Here is a 13,457-nt window from a genome sequence, read left to right as displayed (position 1 = left end):
TGATGGGTATTTTGATTCCTCTTTTAAAAAATTTACACATTGCAGCTGAGGAAGCTGTCTTAGTTGGAAAGGTAATTGCTATATTTATCATGACCTTAGTTTGATCTCCAGTATCCTTATATAGCCTGTGCACAGTGACACACTGCAGAAATCCCAGAGCCTGAGAGATGGATACAGGAAGATCATTGGAGGATCACTGGTTAGTTAATAGAGTCCATCTGTGAGCTCCAGGTCTATTAAGAACCTGTCTCAAAAAACCAAGGTGGGAAGCACTTGAAAAATGACAAATGAAATTGTCCTCTGCCCACTTACATGGAACATACATGTGCACATGTACCCCACACATGTACCAGCATATATTCAGACACAAAAACACAAATTTCACACATTGAATGCATTCTTCTTATGTATGGTTTGGTGTATACAAAAGAAATTTCCTGAAGGTACACAACTAGAAATTTTGAAACAAGTTTGAAAATATTACCTTTTTATTAATTCTTTGGGAATTTCATATAATATTTTTAGATCATATTCAACCTGACTCCTCCCAACACACCTCTATATTAGCTCCATATCCTTTTTTGTTTCTTTAATAAGTCACTGAGTCCAATTTATCCTGCCAATATACAAGTGGGTGTGGGATCATCTACTGGAGCAAAGGCCAACTCCTATACCATTACAGAAAACTCACTCTTACTCTTCTCTAGTAGTCTCACCTGTCACTAACTTTTCAGTTAAGGTTGGAATGACATGTCCCCTCCCCACTCCCTGCTGGAATGTTGACTGGCTTGATCTTATGCAGGCAACCACAGCTGATGTGGGTTCATGAGTTTAAGTTCTGTCATGACCAGGGGACATCTGTTTGTTTCAGTCTTCCATGACCTCTGGTTCTTAAAATCTGTCTTCCCCCTCTTTTGTGATAGTCCCTAAGCCATGTGTGTACATTTGTGTGTGTGTGTGTGTGTGTGTGTGTGTGTGTGTGTGTGTGTAATACAGATGTTCCATTTGTGGCTGAGCATGTACATGTGCATGCACGTGTGCACATTCACACACACAAATTATACACACTGATCCAATAACTATTCACACATACTATTCTACATACACAAAAGAAATTTCCTTATGGCACAAAACTGAAAATTTCGAAACAATTTTATATCACTGTCTTATGTAACGCCTTAAAAAATGTCAAATATATTTCTTATGGATCTTTTTACTTATATATATATATATTCTATTTTTAGATAGACAGTATATATATTTTTTTCTATTTTTAGTAGACAGTATTCCTCTTTATCCCCCACCTTTTGCTTTCTTTCTCCTTCTCAGCCCTTCTCTCTTTGTTGTCTCATCCTCCTCCCATCCTCCACTTCCTTCTTCTCTCTTCCCTGCCTGATCCTCCTCTTTCTTGTTTTGCAATTCCTTCTCTCTCTGTGTCTGTCTCTCTACTCTGTCTCTCTCGGCTGGGAAATAAATAGATGTACTAAGGTAAAAGATGTTACTGACTGTTAAAAACGAGCAATGCCCTGAGTTTACTGCCAGCTTATTTGTGTAAATTTGATTAATAGAAATCTAATTCTGTGATTAGTCTTACTCAGTTATAATGTAACACCCCAATTCTCCCTCCTCTAGAAACAATTACAACAACAATTCAAGATTTGTTTCCCAAAGCAATGAAATACATGAGGGTTCCTATAACTTTGGGTTGCTGCTTGGTTTTGTTTCTCCTTGGTCTTGTCTGTGTAACTCAGGTACAGTATAGATTTTTACTTCTGTAGGCAAATATTAATTGGAATTAATTGAGTGTTTCATGACACGTCCAATTTCTATTTGGATGAATGTTGTCCAAATTGCAGCCATTTTCTCCTTTATAACTTTGCTAATACATATTATCAGAGGAGGAGGCCTAATAATGACAATTTCCCAAGTAACGAAATGATTATAAACCATGTTTTTCAGTTGTTATTACATAGATCACAGATACTGTATGCCATTCATATATTTAACTGTTCTAAATGCTTACATTTTGCCAGTGTTGACTATATTATTTAAAAGATACTTTTGTTTTTTTAGATAATTAAACCCACATTTGAGTTTATACTTTAAATGTGCATTTTATATCTTGTTTAAAAATATATTCCATTTGATACTTTACAAAAATAAAAAAAATAGTTAAGCTATATTTTAAGTAACTGTTGTGTTTGTTTTTTGTTTTTGTTTTGTTTCTTTGTAGGCTGGAATTTACTGGGTTCATTTGATTGATCACTTCTGTGCTGGATGGGGGATTTTGATTGCTGCTATCTTGGAAATTGCAGGAATCATCTGGATATATGGTAAGTGATGATTGTATATTTGTATATAAGTCTTACACATAATCATCCAATTTATAATTGCAAATGTAATAGTAAAATGTGATCTATTGACAAAGTACATTATGAATGAAATGGAATTCCAAGGGTATGCTTCACTGTTGCAGTTTATTAAACTGTTTAATTGAAGAAAGATAATTTGTATGACAATGCCCATGGAAGCTGTAAAACAGGGCTCATATTATGAAATTATTTCCTTTAGGAGGGAATAGATTCATTGAAGATATAGAAATGATGATTGGAGCAAAGAGATGGATATTCTGGCTCTGGTGGAGGGCTTGCTGGTTTGTCATCACTCCTATTTTGTTGTCTGTAAGTAACAATATACATCAAATTTGGTTTAGATAATATAAATCATACCTTTAAATGTTAGCAAGGAACTTGGAGAACAATTTCCATTAAGGAAAATAACTAAATAATTTGGGAAATAATTTTCAAGTTTATAATTTTTTCCCCTGCTGGTGCCCACATACTCTCTGAATTGAAATGCCTTTGCAATGTTATTTTTGAAGTTATGGGTTTAAACGTTGTCCGTACCAGTAGGATAAAAGCAAATCATAAATGTACTCATTTTCTGAAAGATATGGTGAGCCCTTTCTTTATTTCTCTACCAGCAAATACATAGCCAGAGAAGAACCACATGGTGTCTCTATTTCTTTATTTATTTATCTATTTATTTATTTATATTTTGAGACATTTATGTGTGGTCCTAGCTCTCCTGGAATCGCTCTGTAGATCATGCTGGTTTTGAACTCCAACATTCTCCTATCTCTGCCTCTGAAGTGCTGGGATTACAGTCCTGTACTACCACCACCCAGCCAGATGATGTTTTTAAATAATTCTTTTCTAAAAAATAACAATCATATCTGGGGGTGGTGGTGCACCTCTTTAATCCCAGCATTTAGGAGGCAGAAGCAGGTGAATCTGTCTGAGTTCAAGGCCATCTTGGGCTACAGAGTGAGTCCAGGACAGCTAGGGCTATCTCAAAAAATAAAACAAACAAACAAACAAACAAACAAACAAAAAACAACAAAAATAAAAATAAAACCAAAGAACATTCAGGTATTAATGTGTATTTTCTCATTTTATGGGTGAGATATTATCTGAAATTACTAAAAGAAACTCACTTATGTCAATATATGCAATGGTTTATATCAATAAATTTATTAATTGACAAATTTCTTAGGAACTGAAGAAAAATAGTGTAGGACTATATATTATGCCTAAATATTTTTATGCTTCATACATATGTATATATGTATAATTTTACTTTCTTCTCAATTTTCTCACTAGCTCCAACAGTTTCTCTTCTTTTCACATATGTGTGTGGTATTCATGCATAAGTGTGTATGTGTATCAGTGGAGCAGTAAAATACATCTTTATTTTTGGAAATGAATAGTATTAGTCAAAGACTATTTCCCAAAACATCTTCAAAATGCTTTAATTATTTCTAATGAATTTTGGAAAACATCTAAAAATTATTTAAAGCAGTGGTTTTCTTTATTTATAGAGATTTTTTCAATATTATTGTTATTATTATTTACAATTTATTCACTTTGTATCCCAGTTGAAGCCCCCTCCCTCATCTCCCGGTCCATCCCACCCTTCCTCCTTCTTTCTCCACAACTCTGCTTCCCTTGTCCACTGATAGGGGAAGTCCTCCTTTCCTACTGTCTGACTCTAGCCTATCAAGTCTCATCAGGACTGCCTGGATCCTCTTCCTCTGTGTGCTGGCTAGGTTGCCTCACCAAGGGAGAAGTAATCAATGAGCAAACAACCCAGTTCACATCAGAGATGCTTAATTCTCACTCAGAAGGGAAAAGAAGATAAACACCAGAAGCAGTAGAAGACAGGGAACAGGACGGGAGCCTACCACAGATGTCCTCTAAAAGACTCCACCTAGCAGGGGATTGAAGCAGATGCTGAGACTCACAGCCAAAGCACAGAGCTTTGGAAAGATGGACAGATGGGGATATAGAAGGACCCTGGGGGTTCAGGAGTCACACAAGGAGACCAACAAAGCCAAAAAAAAAAAAAAAAAAGCAGGGCCCAGGGGACACCACATAGACTGATGCATCAACCAAAGACCATACATAGATAGGTCCTAGAACCCCTGCTCAGATGTAGCCCATAGACATCTCAGTCTTCATGTGGATTCCCTAATAAAGCAGTGGTTTTCAACCTTCATAATGCTATGACCCTTTAATACAGCTCATGTTTTGGTGACACCCACCATAACATAAATTTCACTGCAACTTTGTAACTTTAATTTTGACACTGTTATGATTTGTAATGTAAATATTTTTTTTTTCTGAAACCTAGGCGACCCTGTGAAAGGGCCATTTTGACCCCCAAGTTGCAACCCATAGGTTCAGAATTGCTGTTTGAAATTAATTTTATCACCTTTTTTGAAGGAGGGTCTTTTGTATGTCACCTTGCCTTAAAATTAGTATGTAGCTGAGCATGACCTTGAACTCATGATCTTCTTGGCTCCATTATTTGAATTCTGAGATTTCAAACAAATCTCAGATATTTGCCACACTTCATGAACTTATGTTGAACTTCTTCTTTTGCTAAAGAAGAGCCGAGGCGGGAACAGTGCTTTGGCAAACATATGCCAGCTCTTTGTGTTTAAATGTGAGCTATGGGGGTTGAAGGAGAAAGTTGTGCAATGAATAAGAGTTGTTAAGGAAGAACAGAAACATCTCTAAAGTGTACTTGTACATTCTCACTGGATTATATGCTGGCTAGCTTATGACATTGAATGAAGCCATGCTAACACTTTAATAGTCTTGTGTATGTACCCAAAAGAGGGATGTTGAAGAAGATGATTATATTTTTTATTTAGTTTTGAGAAAACTCTATAATGCCTTCTATTCTGACTGTATTAATTTACATTCTGAAAAATAGTGTACAAGGGTTCTTTTTTTCCACACCCAGGTCAACAATTCTGCTATTGGGTATATTCAAAGATATGAATCAATATGTTGTAGAGACATCTGTTCTCCATTATTCACTACAGCATCATTACTACAGCCAAGAAATGGAAATAGATTAAGCTTCTGCCAAATGATGACTACACGAAACAAATGAGGCACACAGTACAGATAACAGGCATGGTGGCTCACACTGACAATGCACGCATTCAGAAACTTAAAGCCGAATGAATTCTATGATTTCAGTGCCAAACTGGGTTACAGTAAGGCTACAGCAAGCCTGGGCTATAAATTAAGAGTATATAAAAATATATAACAGACAAAAAAGACATAAGAAAGTATGGTATATGTATATACTGAACTATATTCAGTCATATAATGAATAAATATTTACAATTTTAACATGAATTGAATGAAAGTGGGAGTTATTAGTAGTAGATAATGAATTTCATTTCAGCAAGAATTCTGCTGTATAATCACAATGGAGGGAAACAATGGACAATAATGTACTATATAATTTAAAAATATAATAAAAGGAGGGACTATGAAAAAAATTGCCATAAAAGGTAGATGTTTTCAACAATAAATATTTAGTCTGGCATAAATATTAACAGGGTGTGGTAGTGAACACCTTTAATCCCAGCAACCAGGGAGGCAGAGGAAGGTAGATCACTGTGAGTTCAAGACCAGCCTGGTCTACAAAGTTGAGTCCAGGACAGCCAAAACTACACAGAGAAACCCTGTCTCAACCACACACCCCCAAAGCCCCCAAACAAACCAAAATATTATACAGTATTCTCATGTATGAAAACATAATATGGTACTCAACTAATGTTTATTTTTATACTTTTGGTTATCTGTTAAAAAACAAATGGCTGAACATGAGGGCAGAAGCAGGAATATGCATCTGAGTTTGGGGTCAGCCAGGTCTACATTCAGGCCAGCCAGGGATATATAGGAGGGAGGGAACTATTTCCAGAAAAAAAAAAAAAAGAAAAAGAAAAAATTTAGGCTACCTAGATGGATCAGTGTCTAAGAGCACCAAGTGCTCTTCCAAAGGAACCTGGTTCAATTCCCAGGATTTACACAGCAGCTTACAATGGTCTGAACTCAAGTTCCAAAGCATCTGATATCTGCTGCTCATATCCATGAGCAACAGCCCTGCACAGGGTGCACAGATATACAAGCAGGTAAAAGTAAAGAAAAGAAAAGAAAACCACACACATGAAATAATACAAAAGAAAAAATACCAAAGGCTTACCTCAGATTTATTTTACTTATGTATAGTTTATAATGAAGTGTTGTGAAATATATATTGCATAAGCAGATCTTTTATAAATGAATGCTTTAAAATTTTCAGAATTTCTTTAGAGTAAAAATGGAAATTTGGTTTACTTCATATTCTGGTCTTCTTGCATTTAACCCATTTATTTTAGTTCCTTAATAGCAGCTTCATCTGTGTTTAAGTACAGTTTGTTCACACTGTATCCCATCAGTAGCTCCTGCCATCCTCTGCTCCAAATCCCCACCCTGCCTCCCTCTTCTCCTCACTTGCCCCTCCCCCAGTCCACTGATAGGGGCAGTCCTCTTCCTCTTCCATCTTACCTTAGCCTATCAGGTCTCATCAGGACTGGCTGTATTGCCTTCCTCTGTGGCCTGGTAAGGTTGCTCCCTCCACAGGGGGAGGTGAACAAAGAGCCAGACACTGACTTCATGTCAAAGTCCTCCAAGACTTTAAACCTGAATGGGTGTTGGATTCTTTTCAAATGCTTTTTCGGTATCTAAGGTGATGAACATGTAGTATCTCTCCTTCAGTTTGTTTGTATGGTGGATTACATTGCTGGGTTTCTGTATATTTAACCATCCCTGAATGCCTGGGATGAAGCCTACTTGGTTATAGTGGATGATATCTTTTATGAGTTCTTGGATTTGGTTTGCAAGTATTTTATTGAGTATTTCTGTGTCAATGTTCATAAGAGAGATAGGTATGAAGTTCTCTTTTTTGTTGTGTCTTTGTGTAGTTTAGGTATCATGGTGACTGTGCCTTGATCGAATGAGTTTGTTTGTTTCCTTCTGTTTCTATTTTGTGGAATTGTTTAAAAAGAAATGCAGTTAGCTCTTCTTTGAAGATTTGGTAGAATTCTGTGCTGAAACCATCTAGCCCTGGGCTTTTTTTTTTTTTTTTTTTGAAAGGGAGACCTTTGATGACTGCTTCTAATTCCTTGGGGGAATATAGGACAATTCAATTTCCCTGATCATGATTTAATTTTGGTAAATGGAATTGCTCAGGAAATTTGTCCATTTCACTTAGGTTAACAAATTCTGTGCCATATAGACTTTTGTAGTAAGACCTAATGATTGTTTGGATTTCCTCAGTGTCTGTAGCTACGTTCCCCTATTTGTTTCTGATTTTGGTGATTTGGATAATTTCTCTCTGCCTTTTACTTAGTTTTGCTAAAGATTTGTAAATCTTGTTGATTTTCTCAAAGAACCAGCTTTTGGTCTCATTGATTCTTTGATTTGTGTTGACTGATTTCAGCTCTGTGTTTCATTATTTCTAATTGTCTACCCATCATGGGTGTGTCTACTTCATTTTTCTCTAGGGCTTTCAGGTATGCAGTTAAGTTGCTTGTATTAGATATCTAAACTTCTTTCTGGAGGCACTTTGTGCTATAAAATTTCCTTTCAGCACTGCTTTCATTGTGTCCCATGAGTTTGGGTCAGTTGTGCCTTCATTTTCATTGAATTTTAGGAAGTCTCTAATTTCTTTTTATTATTTCTTCCCTGGCCTGACTATCATTCAGTAGAGAGTTGTTTAGTTTCCATGTGTTTGTAGACTTTTTGCTATTTCTGTTGTTGTTGAGGTCTAGTTTCAGGACATCATGGTCTGATAAGATACAAGATTATTTCTATCTTCTTGTATCTGTTGAAGCTTGCTTTGTGACCAACTATATGGTCAATTTTGGAGAAAGTTCTGTGAGGTGCTGAAAAGAAGTTATACTCTTTTGAGTTTGGGTGAAAAGTTCTGTAGACATCTATTAGGTCAATTTGATTTGGACCTCTGTAAGTATCTTTATTTTCCTATCTAGCTTCTGTGTAGGTAATCTGTCCCTTGTTGAGAGTGGAATGTTGAAGTCTCCCACTGTTAAGGTGTTGGGATCAATATGTGATTCAATCTTTAATAATGATCATTTACAAATGTATGTGCTCTTGTATTTGGGGCATAGATGTTCAGGATTGTGATATCATCCTGGTGGATTTTTTTTCTTTGATGAGAATGAAGTGGCCTTCCTCATTTCTTTTGATTAATTTTTGTTGAAAGTCTAATTTATTAGATATTAGGGTAGCTACTCCAGTGGTTTTCAGGGTCAGTTTGCTTGAAAAATATTTTTCTAGCCCTTTACTCTGAGGTAGTGTTTATCTTTGTTGTAGGTGTGTATTTCTTGGATGCAGCAGAATGTTGGACCCTGTTTCTGCAACCAATCTGATATTCTGTGTCTCTTTATTGGAGAGTTGAGTCCATTGATGTTGATAGAAAATAGTGATGAATGAATGTTAGTTCTTTTTATTGTGGAGTTGCACTTGATAGTGTGTTTGTGTTCTTATTTTCTTTCAATTTTTTTTGTTGTGAATTTCTCTATATCTTGTATTTTGTGGAGTGTAGTTGATTTTGTTGGATTGGAGTTTTCCCTCTAGTATCTTCTGTAGTGCTGTGTTGCTCTGTTTCTATTATTTAAGTTTAGTTTTGTCATGGAATATTTTGTTTTCTCCATCTATGTTCATTGAAAACATTGCTGAATATAGTAGTCTGGGTTGCAACTATGGTCTCTTAGAATCTGCATGACATCTTCCCCAGCTCTTATGACATTCATAGTTTGTGTTGAGAAATCTGGTGTGATTCTGTTAGGTCTACCTTTCTATTTTACTTGGCCTTTTCCCCTTGCTGCTTTTAATATTTATCTTTGTTCTGTAGATTTATTGTTTTCACTATTATATGAGGAGTTTGTTTTCTGGTCTAGTCTATTTGGTGTTCTGTAGGCCTCTTGTATGTTTATGGACATCTCTTTAAGCTGGGAAAATTTTCTTTTATGATTTTCCTGAAAATATTTTCTGAATCTTGGAGCCTGGAATCTTCTTTTTTGTCTATTCTTATTCTTAGATTTTTTTCTTTTGGCATCCTTGATTTCTTGGATGTTTTGTGTTTGGAACTTTTCTGATTTTACTTTTTCTTTCAGAGATGAATCAATTTCTGCAATTGTATCTTCAGCTCCTGAGATTCTCTCTTCCATCTCTTATATTCTGTTGGTGATGCTTACCTTTGTGTTTTCTGGTCTTTTCTCTAAGTTTTCCCACTCTACAGTTTTCTCTTTGTGTTTTCTTTAATTATTTTAATTCTAGTTTCCTGTCTTGCACCATTTCCTTCATCTGTTTGAAAGTGGATTTTTGTCTTTCCATAATTCTTGTGCATTCCTAGCTTTCCTCCGTTTTTCTATTCATTTCCTCTCTATATGCCATTACTTGTGCCTCTACATGTACCTCTATTTGTTTGGATGTATTTCTTTGAGAGCTATGTTCAGTTCCTCTAGTAACTGAATAAGCATAGATTTGAGATAATTTTCTTGTGTTTCTGATGAATTAGCATATCCATGATTTGGGGGTTTGCTGGTGAAGCTGTGGTGTCCTGATTTTTGTTGGATGTGTTCATATGCCGACCTCTAGCCATCTGCTTATCTATAACCTTCTCTGTTGTTCCTGGAGTCTGAAATTCCAACTTGGTCTCTTTGTCTCTGGTGCCTGGAGTAATATTTAGGAAGACCAGAGAGGTCCACTGGTTTGAGAGTGTATGTTGGTGCCTCAGATGTAGCTAAAGGGAGGAAGGTCTCAGGTACATGTGAGCAAGCACAGGTGTGTGCATGGAAGTGTGCCTTGAAGGACAGTGTGCTAGAACTTAGAGATACCTAGAAGTGTGGAGCTTAAGTGCAGGACTGGGTGTGGGTGCTGGTGCTGTTTGCAGGTGCAATGTGCATTTGCTAGTGTCCTGAATACCTCAGTGGCCTATAGGCCTGTCCTACTGTCGTCCTGGTAATCAGATTAATCTGGGCTCCAGGAATTGTTTGCCTCTGCTCCCTTGGTAGACTCTGGTAGATCAAGGGCTTCAATGTTGAGAATGCTGTCCCAAGGATCCCTATGTTGCCCACAGTGAGGGTGTGGGTGGGAAGGATCCAACATCTGGCTGACAGCCTAGAGGAACCCTCAATCTGGGGCTCTGCAAGCACTCACTTGAAGGCACAACTCACTTGCATGCATGCCTAATTAGAAATCACAGGGTATCCTCCTATTCTCTCCTCTCAGGTTTGGGTCCAGTGGTGGTGGTGGGGGAAATGAGAGTGTAGGAGATCTATCAGCTCAGTAGTGCCCACTGTTTGGCTGCCAAGCAGTGAGACCCATACTAAGGGGTAGCTGCCCCTGTTATCTCAGTCACTGATCATGGAGGATCCTGCTTGGGCTAGAGGCTGCCATGCTGAGGGAGCAGCCCTAGGAGACCTGCCTCTGCTGTCTCAGTAACAGACTGTGGAGGACTATGCTTAGGTCAACTACTGCAGACTTAGGCAAACAGGGTGGCTCCAGCTTGGGGCAGAGGCCACTGCCTGCAGCCTCTGCTGAGTAGGGAGGCCAGTGCTTGGGGCAAGGGGAAGTGCAGGAGGTTGAATATTCACCACTCTCAGTCCCTGGGTGACTTGGATCTAAACTGTCCTAGCTCAAGGCTTGTCCCCTCTCACTTAGGAAGCCTCAATGTTGGTGTTCTGGCTTCAACTGTCACTCCACTCACCAATTTCAGATTTTAGGATCCTGTGCCCCTTGGATAAAGTACATGCTGGTTGCCGCCATCTTGGACTCCCAGCTTCATCTTATCTTTTGATAAATTTCAAATTATGACTCATTTATAACAAAAAGTCTAATCTTTAACTTTATCTTTGCAATGCTTTACTTTCTGAGGCTATTCTAGTCTGGTCACTGGTGAAATTTCACAGACCTCAGTATGCTGATATTCCATATCCTGACTGGGGAGTTGCTCTAGGATGGTGTATGATTATTTTCTGCATTATTTGGATACCAATTATGGCAATCATAAAAATGATTCAGGCTGAAGGAAACATCTTTCAGGTAAGCATATTTAACTCTTATTTTTTATAAGCACTTGTGATAAAATTAATTATGTAGAAGATATAATAAAGTTCATTATCACTCTTCCTTCCCTCACTACTTCTAAACCCAGAATTATCCCTCCTTTTATTATATTTTTAAATTATGTAGTACATTATTGTCCATTGTTTCCCTCCAATGTGATTATACAGCAGAATTCTTGCTGAAATGAAATTCATTATCTACTACTAATAACCCCCACTTTCATTTAATTCATGTTAAAATTGTAAATATTTATTCATTATATGACTGAATACAGTTCAGTATATACATGTACCATACTTTCTTATGTCTTTTTTGTCTGTTATATATTTTTATATACTCTTTATTATATATATATATAATATATATATATAATATATATATTATAATATATATTATATATATATATAATATATATATGAACTTGTGGATGTATATGTATTTTATCTAAGTTTCTTGTAGAAGTTCATTGCTATATCCTCAGTCCCTATTACACTCTTCAGGACATAACAATTCTGATCTCTGAAGTTCTTTGTACAGTTATCCTTACAGATGTAAAAAAAAAAATAACTCAGTTGCTTCTCTATATAATCCTTACTTTTAATCTTCATATGGTTATAATCCAGATCCTAATAGTTTATTTAAATTGTATTTAATTGAATAAACCTAGTCAATCATCCTGCATCCTTTGTAGCTATTGAATCATTTTTCTTCCACGGAAGCCTAAGTGACAGTGTTGCTCAAGTCTTCATACTAAAACAATTACAAGATAAGCTTAGGAAAGTTAATTTTAACAAATTCCTGTGCTTATCCACAAACAGATCCAAATAAATGGTTCAGTACCTAGAATTCCCTTTTCTCAATTAATGAAGAATATTCCAGTGCACAATAGTTTAGCTTTTCATCTGACTCTCTGTAACAAGGACTAAAATGCGTCCAGGAGAGCTACTTTATAGTGACACCATTATTCTAATGTGCTCTTATGCCTTTCATCTGAAATTATTTCTGGTTTAGTAGTTAAGATAATCCTATTTACAATTTGGTCAGGTGTTATTTTAAAAATTGATGCTATCACTACTTTTCTATGATTATTATGTCACTGCTGCTAGCAAAGGCACTTACAATAAAAGTGCAGTTTAATATTTGCTTATTTATGAATGATAGTCCTTAAATTTTAAAATAAGATTTTTGTTGTTGCATTTCAGCGTATCACAAGTTGCTGTAGGCCAGCTTCTAACTGGGGCCCATACCTGGAAAAACATCGTGGGGAGAGATATAAAGACATGGCTGAACCTGCAATGGAGACTGACCACGAAATACCGACTATTAGTGGCAGTAGTAAACCAGAATGAAATGTCAATTTTGAAAATATCTGATTGTTATATATTGTGATTTTGTAGAGTAGTGGAATTTTTAAAATTTATTTGTGCATTAATCAAGCAGGGAAATGTACATGTCACGCCCATCACAGGGTTGTAAGCACTTCCTTCACTTAATCAAGGATGAAATATAAAAATGTAAATCAATCAGTGCTTAGTAATGTGCTGGTCTCTTTTTAGGATTAGCTATTTGTTAGTACATGTACCCAGTTCTGTTTTACAATGACACTTTGTAAATATTACTGTAATTTTTTTAGTATATTGAAAATTTACTGTTAAATGATTATTTAGGAAGTAGTCATACTTTGTACTTTGCAATTTTAAAAATATTATTTGTTTCTGTAGTTTTAATTTGTACTTTTTCATAGAATGGGGAAATAATAAATCAGTGTAGCTAAAGGCAAATATTATGCAATTAAAGTTCTCACTTATAAATATCACAAATAGGGCTCAGAGAAAGCACTCAGTGGATAAGAGTAATGGCTGTTGCAGAAGATTCTCAGCATCCACATGGTGACTAATACCATTTGTAACTCCTGTTCCAGTAGATCCAATGTCTGCTTCTGACCTCTATGACACTGTATAC

General features: G+C 36.3%; 1 protein-coding gene across 1 annotated transcript in view; it reads left to right on the top strand.

The window, feature by feature from the left end:
• Nucleotides 1–12,844, top strand: part of Slc6a14 (solute carrier family 6 member 14) — a 34,167-nt gene extending 21,323 nt beyond the window's left edge. The window contains exons 10-14 of the mRNA XM_055604971.1: nucleotides 1,633–1,751; nucleotides 2,234–2,333; nucleotides 2,572–2,681; nucleotides 11,304–11,471; nucleotides 12,698–12,844. Of these exons, the coding sequence (XP_055460946.1) occupies nucleotides 1,633–1,751; nucleotides 2,234–2,333; nucleotides 2,572–2,681; nucleotides 11,304–11,471; nucleotides 12,698–12,844 (644 nt within the window). The remainder of the gene's footprint in view (nucleotides 1–1,632; nucleotides 1,752–2,233; nucleotides 2,334–2,571; nucleotides 2,682–11,303; nucleotides 11,472–12,697) is intronic.
• The last annotated feature ends 613 nt before the right edge of the window (nucleotides 12,845–13,457 follow it).

The sequence above is a fragment of the Psammomys obesus genome, unplaced genomic scaffold (genome assembly GCF_907164565.1).
Source record: "Psammomys obesus unplaced genomic scaffold, mPsaObe1.curated_primary_1811, whole genome shotgun sequence".
Taxonomy (NCBI): domain Eukaryota; kingdom Metazoa; phylum Chordata; class Mammalia; order Rodentia; family Muridae; genus Psammomys; species Psammomys obesus.
The sequence above is the reverse complement of the archived record's forward strand: the minus strand, read 5'-3'. Positions and strand labels throughout refer to the sequence as shown.